This window comes from Pristiophorus japonicus, chromosome 19 (assembly GCF_044704955.1).
Source record: "Pristiophorus japonicus isolate sPriJap1 chromosome 19, sPriJap1.hap1, whole genome shotgun sequence".
In the NCBI taxonomy this organism is placed as follows: Eukaryota; Metazoa; Chordata; class Chondrichthyes; family Pristiophoridae; genus Pristiophorus; species Pristiophorus japonicus.
This window is the reverse complement of record NC_091995.1, coordinates 94,914,842-94,931,768: the sequence shown is the minus strand read 5'-3', so window position 1 is coordinate 94,931,768 and position 16,927 is coordinate 94,914,842. Positions and strand designations below refer to the sequence as shown.

Sequence of the window (16,927 nt, the reverse complement as noted above, 5' to 3'; positions counted from 1 at the left end):
CGCTCCCTCAGAACTGCCCCTCCGAGAGTGCGGCACTCCCTCAGAACTGCCCCTCCGAGAGTGCGGCACTCCCTCAGAACTGCCCCTCCGACAGTGCAGCACTCCCTCAGTACTGCCCCTCCGACAGAGTGGTGCTCCCTCAGTACTGCCCCTCCAACAGTGCGGCGCTCCCTCAGTACTGCACTGGAGTATTAGCCTAGAACTTTGTGCTCATGTCGCTGGAGTGGGACTTGAACCCACAACCTTCTGACTCAGAGGCAAGTGTGCTACCCCTTAACCATCTCGAGGTGCTTCACAGAGGCGTAATAAGACAGGGCCCTGGTGCGGCCACACCTGGAGTACTGTGTACAGTTTTGGTCTCCTTACCGAAGGAAGGATATACTTGCCATTGAGGGAGTGCAACAAAGGTTCACCAGACTGATTCCTGGGATTGGGGGATTGTCCTATGAGGAGAGATTGCGTAGACTAGGCCGATATTCTCTAGAGTTTAGAAGAATGAGAGGTGATCTCATTGAAACATATAAAATTCTGAAGGGGTTAGACAGGATTAATGCTGAGAAAATGTTTCCTCAGGCTGGTGGGTCTAGAACCAGGGGTCACAGTCTCAGGATAAGGGGTCGGCCATTTAGGACTGAGATGAGGAGAAATTTCTTCTTTCAGAGGGTGGTGAATCTTTGGAATTCTCTGCCCCAGAGGGCTGTGGAGGCTCAATCATTGAGTATATTCAAGACAGAGGTTGATAAATTTTGGGGAACTAAGGGAATTAAAGAATATGGGGATAGTGCAGGAGGGTGGAGATGAGATCGAAGATCAGCTATGATCTTGCTGAATGGTGGAGCATTGTCCTACTCCTGCTCCTAATTCTTATATTCTTGTGTTCTTAAAACTGGGCTCTGAGCCAATGAACGAGATATTAGGACAGGTGTCCAAAAGCTTGGTCAAGGAGGTGAGTTTTAAGGAACTTCTTAAAGGAGGAGAGAGAGGCGGAGAGGTTTTGGGAGGGAATTCCAGAGCTTGAGGCCCAGACAGCTGAAGCCACGGCCTTGCTTCAGGCAAAGGGAAGGGAGAAGGTACAACAGACTGAAGAGTTCTGGGGAGTGGGTGTAGGGCAGGAGCAGTTTCCTGAGATAGGGAGGGGAAATGTAGAGACGTAATATTGTGTTCAGTTTTGGTCTCCTAATCTGAGGAAGGACGTTCTTGCTATTGAGGGAGTGCAGCGAAGGTTCACCAGACTGATTCCCAGGATGGCAGGACTGACATATGAGGAGAGACTGGATCGACTGGGCCTGTATTCACTGGAGTTAAGGATGAGAGGGGATCTCATAGAAATGTATAAAATTCTGAGGGGACTGGACAGGTTAGATGCAGAAAGAATGTTCCCAATGTTGGGGAAGTCCAGAACCAGGGGACACAGTCTAAGGATAAGGAGTAAGCCATTTAGGACCGAGATGAGGAGAAACTTCTTCACTCAGAGAGTTGGTAACCTGTGGAATTCCCTACCGCAGAGAGTTGTTGATGCCAGTTCATTGGATATACTCAAGAGGAAGTTAGATATGACCCTTACGGCTAAAGGGATCAAGGGGTATGGAGAGAAAGCAGGAAAGGGGTACTGAGGGAATGATGGTGCAGGCTCGAAGGGCCGAATGGCCTACTCCTGCACCTATTTTCTATGTTTCTATGTAAACTCAAGGATGTACATTTTTAATTGGAGACATTGGGTACCAATGTAGATCAGCGAGGTCAGGAGTGATGGGAGAGTAGGCTAAGATTTTGGCAGTCGAGATGTGGATGAGCAGACGTTCAGCAGAGATATTTCTCTATATTCCTTGGTGAATTTAAAAAAAAATGTAAGTTGTGAGACTCAAGATATTTATCGGGGATTTGTGCTAATTGGACTTAAATTACATCAACAAGTTAGGTCCATTAGAAAGCACAGTTAAAGGCTGCAAATCAGACCAAGCCTACCTGAGGGAATGAGATGGATATTAAAGAGACTGATTAATTCATCCCACATAGTCTTTATTTAATGATTCTCCCATGCCTCTTAGTTTCCCTGCAATTAAACTTAATCACATTTCCTTCCCTGCCTCCATCTATATATAGCCCTATATAGATACATATACTCGTTCTATTATGTATGGGAGGAGACTCCTTGGGGTATAAACATCAACAAAGACTAGCTAAGAACACAAAAACATAAGAATTAGGAGCAGGAGTCGGCCATTCGGCCCCTCGAGCCTGCTCCGCCATTCAATGAGATCACGGCTGATCTTCTGCCTCAACTCCACTTTCCCGCCCGATCTCCAGATCCCTTGATTCCCCTAGAGTCCAAAAATCTATCGATCTCAGCCTTGAATATGTTCAGAGACTCGGCATCCACATCCATCTGGGGCAGAGAATTCCAAAGATTCACCACCCTCTGAGTGAAGAAATTTCTCCTCATTTCAGTCCTAAACGGCCGACCCCTTATCCTGAGACTGTGTGACCCCTGGTTCTAGACTCCCCAGCCCGTGGAAAACATCCTCTCAGCATCTACCCTGTCAATCCCCCTCAAAATCTTGTATGTTTCCATGAGATGCCATCTCATTCTTCTAAACTCCAGTGAGTAGAGGCCCAATGTACTTAGTTGGGCCGAATGGTCTGTTTCTGTGCTGTATATCCGATGTAATATGTACATTCACATGTCTATTACTGACCTAGAAAACTTCAAAGGTATTAAAACATTCAACCATTTCCTGCTGGGCCTTTTTGACCTTGCAATAACTGGGCCTCACCCCAAGGGCTTATGGGGAGGGGGGGAATAAGGGATGGGGGTAACGCAGGGCGAAGGGGCAGGGGGGGGAGGGGTTGCAGGGGTCACACAGTCCAGGGCAACTTCCTTTCGAAGTTCATTCCAAAGTCATAACTTCCCTTAATGGCGGCCAGGTTAAAACATAGCATCCACCTGGGAACTGAAGCAGCCCTTGGCCACCCCTGAGGGTGGCAGTGGAGACTAGCTAGTGCAGGCACCTGAATGGGACCTTTCACATTGGAGGGTCTCAAAGTAGTTCACACAATGGATGTGTTTGTGGATTGGAGGAAAAGCTGTCAGCCACTCTAAGCCAGAGATGTCCACCCACAATGACACCCGAGAGGTCGACGTGGATTTTGTGCTCAAGTCCCCGGAGTGCGACTTGAACCCACAAAAGACACAGCTCCCTCTAGTTCGCCTTCTATCATCCTGGTAGTCGCCAACGATGTCTCCGCAAGATCCCACAAATCCCCCGGGAGGACAGACGCACCAACGTTAGCGTCCTCGATCAGACCAACATCCCCAGCATCGAAGCACTGACCACACTCGACCAGCTCCATTGGGCAGGCCACATTGGGTGGGCCACATTGTTTGCATGCCTGACACAAGACTCCCAAAGCAAGCGCTCTACTTGGAACTCCTGCACAGCAAGCGAGCTCAAGGTGGGCAGAGGAAACATTTCAAGGACACCCTCAAAGCCTCCTTGATAAAATGCAGCTTCCCCACTGACACCTGGGAGTCCCTGGCCAAAGACCACCCTAAGTGGAGGAAGTGCATCTGGGAGGGCGCTGAGCACCTCGAGTCTCGTCGCCGAGAGCATGCAGAAACCAAGCGCAGGCAGCGGAAGGAGCGTGCGGCAAACCAGTCCCACCCTCCCCTTCCCTCAATCACTGTCTGTCCCACCTGTGACAGGGACTGTGGCTCTCGTATTGGACTGTTCAGCCACCTAAGGACTCACTTTTAGAGTGGAAGCAAGTCTTCCTCGATTTCAAAGGACTGCCTATGATGATGATGAGTCGTGCGATCCAACGATAATGGAGCTGTTGACCAATCACAACGATCGATCTCCATCAACGAGTCTACACCAGACCCAGACACGAGGCGAGGAAAACCTCCGGTGTGGGAGAACTTTGAGGAACCAGAGGCCCAAAATCCCCTGTTCCTCCCAAGCTCGCTACACTCACCCCACGTCATGTCTCACATTACTCACAGACAGTGTCCCAAAATGGTACTTCCTGAAAGACACCCATCTCGTTCACATTTGAATGAACCGATACTAACTTCTTCGCACCGTCTCCCTCGGAAGCCTGTTCCATAGACTGACCACTCACTCACTGAGATATTGTTTCCGGGGATTTGTTTTGAATTCCCCCCAACCCCCACAACACTCCTCCCACACTAGCCCACCCACACACCCCCCACCCACAAACCCCCTCCCCCGCTTCAAGCACAGCCCGTGTCCTCTGGATCTCCTGTTCTGAACGAGACAAAACAGCGCGCAACGGTCGACATTATCCAGTCGCTTCCAAACCCTAAAAAAACAGCAATCATATCTTCTCTCAGCCTTCTCGTTTCCAGTGGGAACATGTCCAATTTACTTAATCACTCCACAAAGACTGTGTCTCACACACTGCTTAAATTAGTCCGTCTGAATTGGAGATATATAATTCCTGCAGTGTGCAGCCGACACTCAGAGCAGGATTCGACCTGTTTGATAGAGAGACTTGTAATTACAGGTTGTTTCAGTCGAATCAGTACAAAGTACTCCCAAGTAGATAGGTTGGAACACTGGGTTAAAGTTCTCACAGTCAGATCCTCAGGATAAAACTGAGCCATAGGGTCCTGGAAGCTCTGATCTGTGCCATGTTATCCTTCATCCATATCTTTGCTATCTCCACACTCGACTATTCCACTGTTCCCCTGGCCGGCCTCTTATCCTCCACCCTGGAAGTGTCGGGGTGTCCGCTCTGGCTCAGTGGGTATCTAGGCCGACACTCCCAGTGCAGCACTGAGGGAGTGCCGCACTGTCAGAGGGTCAGTACTGAGGGAGCGCCGCACTGTCGGAGGGGCAGTACTGAGGGAGCGCCGCACTGTCGGAGGGGCAATACTGAGGGAGCGCCGCACTGTCGGAGGGGCAGTGCTGAGGGAGAGCCGCACTGTCGGAGGGGCAGTACTGTGGGAGCGCCGCACTGTCAGAGGGGCAGTGCTGAGGGAGAGCCGCACTGTCGGAGGGGCAGTACCGAGGGAGCGCCGCACTGTCGGAGGGGCAGTACCGAGGGAGCGCCGCACTGTCGGAGGGGCAGTACCGAGGGAGCGCCGCACTGTCGGAGGGGCAGTACCGAGGGAGCGCCGCACTGTCGGAGCGGCAGTACTGAGGGAGCGCCGCACTGTCGGAGGGGCAGTACCGAGGGAGCGCCGCACTGTCGGAGGGGCAGTACCGAGGGAGCGCCGCACTGTCTGAGGGGCAGTACCAAGGGAGCACCGCACTGTCGGAGGGGCAGTACTGAGGGAGTGCCGCACTGTTGGAGGGGCAGTACTGAGGGAGCGCCGCACTGTCGGAGGGGCAGTACTGAGGAAGCGCCGCACTGTCGGAGGGGCAGTACTGAGGGAGCGCCGCACTGTCGGAGGGGCAGTACTGAGGGAGCGCCGCACTGTCGGAGGGGCAGTACTGAGGGAGCGCCGCACTGTCGGAGGGGCAGTACTGAGGGAGCGCCGCACTGTCGGAGGGGCAGTACTGAGGGAGCGCCGCACTGTGGTGCTTTACCCAACATGTCGAGTCGACCACTTGGGGAAGGTGATGGAGGGAAGCTGACACAATGGAGCAGACTTCAGATGATGAGTACAGAAAATTGAGCGGAACATAAGAAATAGGAGCAGGAGTCGGCCATTCGGCCCCTCGAACCTGCTCCGCCATTCAATCAGATCATGGCTGATCCGATCATGGACTCAGCTCCACTTCCCCGCCCGCTCCCCATAACCCTTGACTCCCTTATTGCTCAAAAATCTGTCTATCTCCGCCTTAAATATATTCAATGACCCAGCCTCCACAGCTCTCTGGGGCAGAGAATTCCACAGATTTACAACCCCCTGAGAGAAGAAATTCCTCCTCATCTCCGTTCTAAATGGGCGACCCCTTATTCTGAGACTATGCCCCCCAGTTCTAGATTCCCCCACGAGGGGAAACATCCTCTCTGCATCTACCCTGTCCAGCCCCCTCACTATCTTTTTATATTTCAATAAGATCACACCTCATTCTTCTAAACTCCAATGAGTATCGGCCCAACCTGCTCAACCTTTCTTCATAAGTTAACCTCCTCATCCCAGGAGACGAAGAAGATGAAGGGGTTGTCCATTTAAAACAGAGATGGGGAGGAATTTCTTCTCTGAGGGTGGCAAATCTGTGGAATTCTCTGCCCCAGAGAGCTGTGGAGGCTGGGTCATTGAATATATTTAAGGTGGAGATAGACAGATTTTTGAGCGATAAGGGAGTCGAGGGTTATGGGGAGCGGGCGGGGAAGTGGAGCTGAGTCCATGATCAGATCAGCCATGATCGTATTGAATGGCTGAGCAGGCTCGAGGGGCCGAATGGCCGACTCCTGCTCCTGATTCGTATATAACTAGGTTTGTCTTTTGCAGTGACTTTTAGTTACACGGAATTTATGTCAAGTCATTTAATTCCAAAGCCAGACTAAACTACTTAATGATCAAATTTCTGTGCTATATGGAGCACCCAATTTGTTCCTAATAAACTCATTACAATCCACAACCATCCTCCGTCAAACTCTCATCAGCGGAACAAAGCTTACCACAGAAGCACAGTGCAGACAGTTCTTGGCAATATATTCCATTTCAGCAAAGGGGTTGTTACAGGTTAGACTTTTTCCCCCCAACACCTTTCTCCTCACAGAAATAATTTAGTGGAGACAGACTCAATCACGGCCTTCAAAAGGGAATGAATAAGTACCTGAAGGAAAACAAATTTGCCGGGTTACGGGGAAAGGCCGGGGGGAGTGGGACTGGCTGAGGTGCTCTTGCAGAGAGCCGGCACGGGCCGAATGGCCTCCTTCTGTGTTGTAACCGTTCGATGATTCTATCTAAAAGCTTCAGGAGTGGACAAACTGAACTCAATCTGTTCAATATCTTGGCCCACTTCCAAAGAGCACGAAAGCTCTTTCAGTGTCAGCCGTGGCACAGTGGGCATCACCCTCGCTTCGGAGTCAGATCCCACTCCAGAGACTTGAGCACAAAAATCTTGGCTCATACTCCCAGTGCAATTCTGAGGGAGCCCGGCACTGTCGGAGGGGCAGTACTGAGGGAGCGCCGCACTGTCGGAGGGGCAGTACTGAGGGAGCCCGGCACTGTCGGAGGGGCAGTACTGAGGGAGTGCCGCACTGTCGGAGGGGCAGTACTGAGGGAGCCCCGCACTGTCGGAGGGGCAGTACTGAGGGAGCGCCGCACTGTCGGAGGGGCAGTACTGAGGGAGCCCCGCACTGTCGGAGGGGCAGTACTGAGGGAGCCCGGCACTGTCGGAGGGGCAGTACTGAGGGAGCCCCGCACTGTCGGAGGGGCAGTACTGAGGGAGCCCCGCACTGTCGGTGGGGCAGTACTGAGGGAGCCCCGCACTGTCGGAGGGACGGTACTGAGGGAGCCCCGCACTGTCGGAGGGGCGGTACTGAGGGAGCCCCGCACTGTCGGAGGGGCGGTACTGAGGGAGCCCCGCACTGTCGGAGGGGCGGTACTGAGGGAGCCCCGCACTGTCGGAGGGGCGGTACTGAGGGAGCCCCGCACTGTCGGAGGGGCAGTACTGAGGGAGCGCCGCACTGTCGGAGGGGCGGTACTGAGGGAGCGCCGCACTGTCGGAGGGGCAGTACTGAGGGAGCGCCGCACTGTCGGAGGGGCAGTACTGAGGGAGAGCCGTCGGAGATGCCGTCTTTCGGATGAGACATTAAACCGAGGCTCCATCTGCTCTCTCAAGTGGACGTAAAGGATCCCATGGCACTAATTTGAAGAAGAGCAGGGGAGTTATCCCCGGTGTCCTGGGCCCAATATTTATCCCTCAACCAGCATCACTAAAATAGATTATCTGGGTATTATCACATTGCTGTGTGTGGGAGCTTGCTGTGCGCAAATTGGCTGCTGCGTTTCCCACATTACAACAGTGACCACACTTCAAAAATACTTCATTGGCTGTAAAGCACTTGGCGTCATCCTGAGGTCGAGAAAAGGTGCTATATAAATGCAAGTCTCCTTACCTGGTCCTATTTCACCAGTCGATATTTCATCACCTCAGTTACCCATGGTTGTGAGCCACAATGGAATCAGTAAAGTTTGAGCTAGTCTTTGTACTCTGTTGAAAGTAGTCTCAGTAGTCGTGGCAACAACCAGGGTTGGCCCAGTGATTGGTCAATGCAGTGTAAAATTTAGGGTAAGCAACAGATCTTGGGTTGCCAACTCTGGGCGTATTCCTGGAGGTTTCATCACATGACCTCCCGCCTCGTACCGCCCCGCCCCCGCACTCTCGCTATTGGTCCAGCCTTTTGACGCACTGCCTCCCTGCAGCCAATTGGAAAGTGAACAGACTCTTGGTCACTCAGAGAAAAGATTGAGGAGACTAGGCCGATACTCTCCAGAGTTTAGAAGAATGAGAGGTGATCTCATTGAAACATACAAAATTCTGACAGGGCTTGACAGGGTAGATGCAGGGAGGAGGTTTCCCCCGGGCTGGGGAGTCTAGAACCAGGGGTCACAGTCTCAGGATAAGGGGTCGGCCATTTAGGACTGAGATAGGGAGAAATTTCTTCACTCAGAGGGTGGTGAATCTTTGGAATTCTCCGCCCCAGAGGGCTGTGGAGACTCAGTCTTCAAGGCAGAGATCGATAGATTTTTGGATATTAAGGGAATCAAGGGATATGGGGATCAGGCGGGAAAGTCTTATTGAATGGAGGAGCAGGCTCGAGGGGCTGTATGGCCCACTCCTGCTCCTAATTCTTATTTTCTTATGTAATTGGGTTTATCATAACTAAAAAATGAGAATATTCAAAGAAAATTAAGAAAATGCGATCCCTATGATTTATCTCCCGGGGTGTTGCTCTGTGCAGTGTCCCTGGGGATTAATCTTCAGTCGCTGGGGATCCAGGCCAATCTTGCCTGGAGGGTTGGGACCCTTGTTCACACAATATTCAGCGCCTGAGACCCACTCTCACTATTCCTATTTTTGTTTCCCCCCCCCCCACAGGAAATTGTGGACTGGTTCAATGCTATTCGTTCCATCCAGTTCCATTATTTAAAGGTGGCCTTCCCCGGGGCGAGTGACTGTGAGGTAAGCGAGGACTGTTCCACTCACGCAGCATCTGAGGGCTCAACCATCAACACAGTGCCTTCCGATTCCTGCACACCGCTCTGGGCTTAGTGAGCTCATCCTGTACCATTGAGAATCATTCCCTCCCTCCCTCAGCCTCGCTGCAAACAGTTCCTGACTGGGTGCTCATTATCGTGTGCGTGAGTGAGTGTGCGTGTGAGTGTGAGAGAGAGAGTGCATGTGAGTGTGAGAGAGAGAGAGAGTGCGTGTGAGTGTGAGAGAGAGAGTGCGTGTGAGTGTGAGAGACAGAGTGCGTGTGAGTGTGAGAGAGAGAGTGCGTGTGAGTGTGAGAGAGAGAGTGCGTGTGAGTGTGAGAGAGAGAGTGCGTGTGAGTGTGAGAGAGAGAGTGCGTGTGATTGTGAGAGAGAGAGTGCGTGTGATTGTGAGAGAGAGAGTGCGTGTGATTGTGAGAGAGAGAGTGCGTGTGATTGTGAGAGAGAGAGTGCGTGTGATTGTGAGAGAGAGAGTGCGTGTGATTGTGAGAGAGAGAGTGCGTGTGATTGTGAGAGAGAGAGTGCGTGTGATTGTGAGAGAGAGAGTGCGTGTGATTGTGAGAGAGAGAGTGCGTGTGATTGTGAGACAGAGAGTGCGTGTGATTGTGAGACAGAGAGTGCGTGTGATTGTGAGACAGAGAGTGCGTGTGAGTGTGAGACAAAGAGTGCGTGTGAGTGTGAGTGTGAGTGAGAGTGTGCGTGAGTTTGAGAGAGTGAGTGTGTGTGAGATTGTGTGTCTGTGTGTAAGTGTGTGTGATTGCGTGTCTGCTGCCCTTGTCTTTCTAGGGGGTAGAGGTCGCGGGTTTGGGAGGTGCTGCCGAAGAAGCCTTGGCGAGTTGCTGCAGTGCATCTTGTAGATGGTACACACTGCAGCCACGGTGCGCCGGTGGTGGAGGGAGTGAGTGTTGAAGGTGGTGGGTAGCGTGTCGATCGAGCGGCTGCTTTGTCCTGGATGGTGTCGAGCTTCTTGAGTGTTGTTGGAGCTGCAACTCACCCAGGCAAGTGGAGAGTATTACATCACACTCCTGGCTTGTGCTTTGTAGATGGTGGGAAGGCTTTGGGGAGTCGGGAGGTGAGACACTCACCGCAGAATACACAATGTCTGACCCGCTCTTGTAGCCACGGTATTTACATTGGACTGAATGTTTCTGTGTTCTAGATTCTATGCATGCAGTCTGATTCAGGGCAGGGCAGTGACCAGGGGGTGTAACCTTTTGACGGAGGAAGGTAAAATCAGAGTGTCTGGTGTCTGTTAATGCTTGATTAATTTATTACTACCCGTGTTTCCATTCATAGCTAAAGCACAAACTGACCAGGAACTTCCTGAAGGAAGGATACATGGAGAAGACCGGACCCAAGGTGAGAGGCTGACATCTCATCTTCATTCAGCCACAGCTGCAAACTGGGTGCCAGAACATGGCCGCCAGCACTACGCGCAGAGACACCAATCATTCTGATTGGTTTTAATCTACATTTACTGTTTCGATTGGAAGCAGAGCTTTTCCTTTGGAAATTTCAAGTCCAGATGGAGAACTGGGTACACTTCTTGTCGCCAATGGGGGGTCACTTCCTGTCGCCAATGGGGGTCACTTCCTGTCGCCAATGGGGGTCACTTCCTGTTGCCAATGGGGGTCATTTGCTGTCTCCAATGGGGTCACTTGCTGTCTCCAATGGGGTCACTTGCTGTCTCCAATGGGGTCACTTGCTGTCTCCAATGCGGTCACTTCCTGTCTCCAATGCGGTCACTTCCTGTCACCAATGCGGTCATTTCTCTTCACTTCTTCCCACATTACAACAGTGACCACACTCCAAAAATACTTCATTGGCTGTAAAGCATTTTGAGATGTCTGGTGGTCATGAAAGATGCTATATAAATGCAAGTCTTCTTTCAGTGGGGTCACTTCCTGTCACCAATTTGGATGCTTCCTGTTGTACTGTATTTGCTTAAGAATTCATAGCAACACATTGCTATTCAGAACTAGTTGGTTTATGAGCAAAGGTTTAACAATCACACTACACTTTACCAGTTCATCCACCAGGCTCACAACCACTTGCCCCATCGTGGATCCCCCGAACCCAACTGGCTGGGGTTTTATTGAGTCTTGTGAACATCACGTGACTGGCTAAGCTGCTCACAAATCAACAGCTCTACAACTATTTTAGTATAACATTAAATCAAGTGCCCCCTTTTGTAAGGGCAGCAAAACCCACAAATTAACCAATAAATATTAACAGGAATCTTGTCAAGTCAAATTAAAATTCTGTTCCCTGTTGAAATGATGCACTGCTGTCCCTCCGACGCCCACCTCTCGCAGAAGGCCGCGAGTGGCAACAACTCCACCAACCTGTGAGAATACTCACACATGTATACGTTCCACCCGTCACCAAGGGGTTGCCTTCCTGCCGTCTGCCCATTGACGAAGACCTGTCAGATCCAGCGGCACTATTGGAAGAGCAGGGAGTTTTCCTGGGATCCTGACCAGCATTTCCTTCCACAGCCACCACATCCAAAAGGCAGCAGGTCAACCGGGAAATTCGTCACGTTACTGTTTCTGAAACATTGCCGTCCGCAAAATGGCTGCCACGTTCTACGTAACAATAGTCACCGCGCTTCAAAGCCGTTCTTCGGGCGAAGCATTTAGAGATGGATTGAGCGACGTGCCAAGGGGCTGTAGAACTGCAACTCTTGTTCGGGATTCTTTTCAAACCACACCCCTTCTCCAAGAGCAGGGTTCGGGCGGGTCTCTGGCCAGGGGCCGGGTGAGGTATCACGTTGTGTCGGAGCACACTGAGGCCGGGAGCTCGACAGTCCATGAGTCGGACTCACGCACTCGCCTGATCCGATAGGGATCGGTGTTGTTGGTTGGTGAACTTAGGAAAGTACACTTGCACAACTATTGGTGAACACGGCTGATCAATGCAGATTCTCACACACACACACACACTCACTCAAACTGAGTGTAGCACGTTGTAAAAACAAGAAATGCTGGAAAAATATTCAGCGGGTCAGGCGGCATCGATGGAGAGAGAAACTGAGTTAACGTTTCAGGTCGGTGACCTTTCGTCAGAACTGGAAAGAGTTAGTCGAGATGTGACGGGTTTCAAGCACGGTGCAGGGGGCAGGGAAAGGGGGAGGGGAGGAAAGAACAAAAGGGAAGGTCTGTGATAGGGTGGAAGGCAGGAGAGATTAGAGGGACAAAAGGGACGATGGGGCGAGGCGAGAGGAGATGGTAATGGGACAAGTTAAGAGACAAAAGATGGGTCGAAATAGGGTGTACATGGGAATAGCAGAATCAGCAACAAATGCCACGGGAAACAATAGGGGCTGAGGTAATGATCTGAGATTGTTGAGTTCGAGGTTGAGTCCAGAAGGCTGTGAAATACCGAACAGAAAGATGAGGTGCTGTTCCTCAAGCTTCATTGGAACAGTGTAAGAGGTCAGAGCGGGAATTAGAGTGACAGGCGACCGGAACATAAGAAATAGGAGCAGGAGTAGGCCATACGGCCCCTCGAGCCTGCTCCACCATTCAATACGATCATGGCTGATCTGATCATGGACTCATCTCCACTTCCCTGCCCACTCCCCATAACCCCTTATCCGCTTATCGTTTAAGAAACTGTCTATCTCTGTCTTAAATGTATTCAATGTCCCAGCTTCCACAGCTCTCTGAGGCAGTGAATTCCACAGATTTACAACCCTCCGAGAGAAGAAATTTCTCAGTTTTAAATGGGCGGCCCCTTATTCAAAGATCATGCCCTCTAGTTCTAGTCTCCCCCATCAGTGGAGACATCCTCTCTGTATCCACCTTGTCAAGCCCCCTCATAATAGATGGGGTAGCTCGGGGCCACGCTTACAGACTGAACTGGTATGTTGTATTAGGTTGTGAAAAAAATTCCTTTCAATTCAGCATATTTTTGACTTGTTCACAGGCAACTCACCCAATGAATAACAGCATTGCCTCCATGACTAGCGCCCTCTGCTAGGTGCATGTGCAACTACATAACATATAAAGCTTAAAACACAAGACTTTTTAATACCTTGAATTTTACTCTATACACAACTGTGTCGCAAGTGCTTGGAGAAATCTTTCGTTTATATAGCGCCTTTCATGACCTCAGGCCATCCCAAAGTAGCTCTATCACTAATGAAGTACTTCTGGGAAATAAAAGACTTGCATTTCTATAGCGCCTTTCACAATCTCAGGACGTCCCAAAACGTTTTTCAGCCAATGAAGTACTTTTTGAAGTGCAGTCACTGTTGTAATGTAGAAAATGTGGCAGCTAGTTTGCGCACAGCAAGTTCCCACACACACAGCAAGACCAGATAATCTATTTTTTTGATGTTGGTTGAGGGATAAATATTGGCAATATTGGAGAACTTCCCTGCTCTTCTTTGAAATAGTGCCCTGGGATCTTTATGTCCACTTGAGGGAACAGACGGGAACTCGGTTTAACGCCTCATCCAAAAGACGGCACCTCCGACAGTGCGGCGCTCCCTCAGCACTGCCCCTCCGACAGTGCGGCGCTCCCTCAGCACTGCCCCTCCGACAGTGCGGCGCTCCCTCAGTACTGCCCCTCCGACAGTGCGACGCTCCCTCAGTACTGCACTGAGAGAGTCAGCCTGGGATCATGGGCTCACATTTGTGGAGTGGGGACTTGAGCCCATGACATTGTGACTCGGAATCTGGTATCATTTTCACTATTGGGACCAAGAAGATGTTTGCCCTCGCCCTCTGCACCCTGACCCACAGCACCAATACTGAACAATGAGCAGTCTCTCCCTCTGTCTGTGGGACTCTCAGGCCTGTGGAAGCAGCACCTATAACTCCAGCAACACAGGGCAAACACCGATAAGAAATGAAGTTACTAATCTGAGGCACTCACTCGCTTTTTCTTGCCCAAAGCAAACCGAAGGGTTCAAGAAACGATGGTTTTCGCTGGATCACCGGCGCCTGATGTATTACAAGGATCCGCTGGTACGTACTGGGGCTCAAACTCGGCCAAGTGGCAGGAAGGTGGCCTTCTCTCTCTCGTTCTCTTTCACACTCTTTCTCTCACACTCATTCTCTCTCTTGTACGCTGTGTGTCTCTCACTCTCTCGCTCTCACCCTCGGTCTCTCTCACACACTCTCTCGCTCTCTTTCTTCTTTCTCTCACACTCTGTCTCACATTCTCGCTCTCACTCTCAGTCTCTCTCACACTTGCTCTCTTTCTTTCTCTCACAAGCTGTCACAAGCTCTGTCTCTCTCACACTCTCTTTCTCACACTCTCTCTCTCGGTCTCTCACACACACGCTCGCTCCCTTTCTTTTTCTCTCACTCTGTCTCACACTCTCTCTCACAAGCTCTGTCTCTCTCTCTCTCGGTCTCTCACACACTCTCTCGCTCCCTTTCTTTTTCTCTCACTCTGTCTCAATCTCTCACAAGCTCTGACTCTCTCCCTCGGTCTCTCTCACATTCTCTCGCTCCCTTTCTTTTTCTCTCACTCTCTCACAAGCTCTGTCTCTCACACTCTTTCTTTTTCTCTCACTGTCTCACACACTCTCACACACAAGCTCTGTCTCTCTTGGTCTCTCACACACTCTCTCACTCTCTTTCTTTTTCTCTCACTCTGTCTCACACTCTCTAACACACAAGCTCTGTCTCTCTCACATCTCTCTCTTGGTCTCTCACACACTCTCTCGCTCTCTTTCTTCTTTCTCTCACACTCTGTCTCACATTCTCGCTCTCACTCTCAGTCTCTCTCACACTTGCTCTCTTTCTTTCTCTCACAAGCTGTCACAAGCTCTGTCTCTCTCACACTCTCTTTCTCACACTCTCTCTCTCGGTCTCTCACACACACGCTCGCTCCCTTTCTTTTTCTCTCACTCTGTCTCACACTCTCTCTCACAAGCTCTGTCTCTCTCTCTCTCTCTCGGTCTCTCACACACTCTCTCGCTCCCTTTCTTTTTCTCTCACTCTGTCTCAATCTCTCACAAGCTCTGTCTCTCTCCCTCGGTCTCTCTCACATTCTCTCGCTCCCTTTCTTTTTCTCTCACTCTCTCACAAGCTCTGTCTCTCACACTCTTTCTTTTTCTCTCACTGTCTCACACTCTCTCACACACAAGCTCTGTCTCTCTTGGTCTCTCACACACTCTCTCTCTCTCTTTCTTTTTCTCTCACTCTGTCTCACACTCTCTAACACACAAGCTCTGTCTCTCACACTCTTTTTCTCTCACTGTCTCACACACTCTCTCACAAGCTCCGTCTCTCTCACATCTCTCTCGGTCTCTCACACACTCTCTCACTCTTTCTTTTTCTCTCACTGTCTCACACTCTCTCTCTCACAAGCTCTGTCTCTCTCCCTCGGTCTCTCACACATTCTCTCGCTCCCTTTCTTTTTCTCTCACTCTCTCACAAGCTCTATCTCTCTCTCGGTCTCCACACACTCTCTCACACTCTTTCTTTTTCTCTCACTCTGTCTCACACTCTCTCTCTCACAAGCTCTGTCTCTCTCCCTCCCACCTGCGCTCTCCTGATTATCAGGGTCCTGTGTGAAAGATTTTGAAACGCTCTCGATCCAGTTCTCAGTGGGAATGGACGCACGGCACAAACAAGGGCAACTCTTTGCAAGACTTGGCCACCTTGTTGGGCCAGCGTGGCGGGGTGGGAAGAGGTCATTGAAGTGGGCTAAGTCCCGTGCCGAGTATAACCACCAGCATCGGCCAGCGGGGATAAAGGGCCTGTTTCTGGGCTTACAGATACTGGTTAGTTCTACGCCAGTGAGCACATTGGGAAACTGAGCGAGCCTTTACGGCAATTGGAATGCCGAGGCAGGCCAATACTGAGCCGGGGGCCGGGGTTTGGTTCCTGTATGAAAGAGCATGTTGCATATGTTTTTACTGTGTCGTGTACTTGGGCTCAGCGTCTGGTCAGATTGCAGAAGCCTCCGTGTCTTGCACTGCGCTCCCAGGAATCACACCGAGGGGCCAGCCTAATGTTGGAGCATTGTGGTCAATTCTGGAAAAAGATGTCAAGGCCCTTGGGGGGAGAGAGAGAGAGAGAGAGAGAGAGGGAGGGCAGAGGAGATTGGCCAGAATGGTACCGAGGGTTGGGGTCTTCGGTGATGGAGGCTGGAGAAACTGGGTTTATTCTCCTTAGGTGAAGGCGAGATTTAATAGAGTTGTTCACAATTATGAAGGGTTTGGCAGAGCAGATTGGGAGAAACTTTACAGTGTCAGGGGGCTCAGACACAGATGAAAAGGACCAGAGGGGGAGATGAGGGGAGCTGTGATCTGGAAGGGCGGTGGAAGCAGATTCAATCGTAACTTTCCAAAGAGAATTGGACAAATACTTGAAGGGGGAAATTTTGCAGGGCTATGGGGAAAGGGCGGGTGTGGATGGGGATAACTGGGTAATGTGCTAACTCCTGAAACCCTCCCCTCTCTGCCCCTGGGAAGCGTTAAAGGGCCGCTGTGCGTGCTTTCTCCGCAGGATGCGTTTGCCAAGGGCGAGGTCTTCATCGGCAGCAGTGACAATGGCTACCTGGTCAAAGCCGGACTTCCCCCTGGCGCCCAGGGCAACTGGAACTGGCAGTATGGCATCACCATAATAACGCCGGACAGGGAGTTCCTGTTCACGTGCGAGACCGAGAGCGAGCAGCGAGATTGGAAGGCCGTGTTCACCGGAGTGATGAGTCAACAGATGTCACCCCAGGAATACACAAGTAGGTGCATCTCTCTCCCTCACACAATCTCTCTCCCTCCCTCACACTCTCTCTTTCTCCCTCACATGCTCTCTCTCCCCC

At 51.1% G+C, this 16,927-nt stretch overlaps 1 protein-coding gene across 2 annotated transcripts in view; it reads left to right on the top strand.

Moving 5' to 3' along the window:
• The window catches only part of LOC139230544 (arf-GAP with dual PH domain-containing protein 1), a 54,525-nt gene that overhangs the window by 31,060 nt on the left and 6,538 nt on the right, over positions 1-16,927 (top strand). For both annotated transcript variants that reach the window (XM_070862379.1, XM_070862380.1), the window contains exons 8-11: positions 9,027-9,110; positions 10,439-10,501; positions 14,047-14,118; positions 16,615-16,846. In XM_070862379.1, coding sequence (XP_070718480.1) covers positions 9,027-9,110; positions 10,439-10,501; positions 14,047-14,118; positions 16,615-16,846 — 451 coding nt within the window. The remainder of the gene's footprint in view (positions 1-9,026; positions 9,111-10,438; positions 10,502-14,046; positions 14,119-16,614; positions 16,847-16,927) is intronic.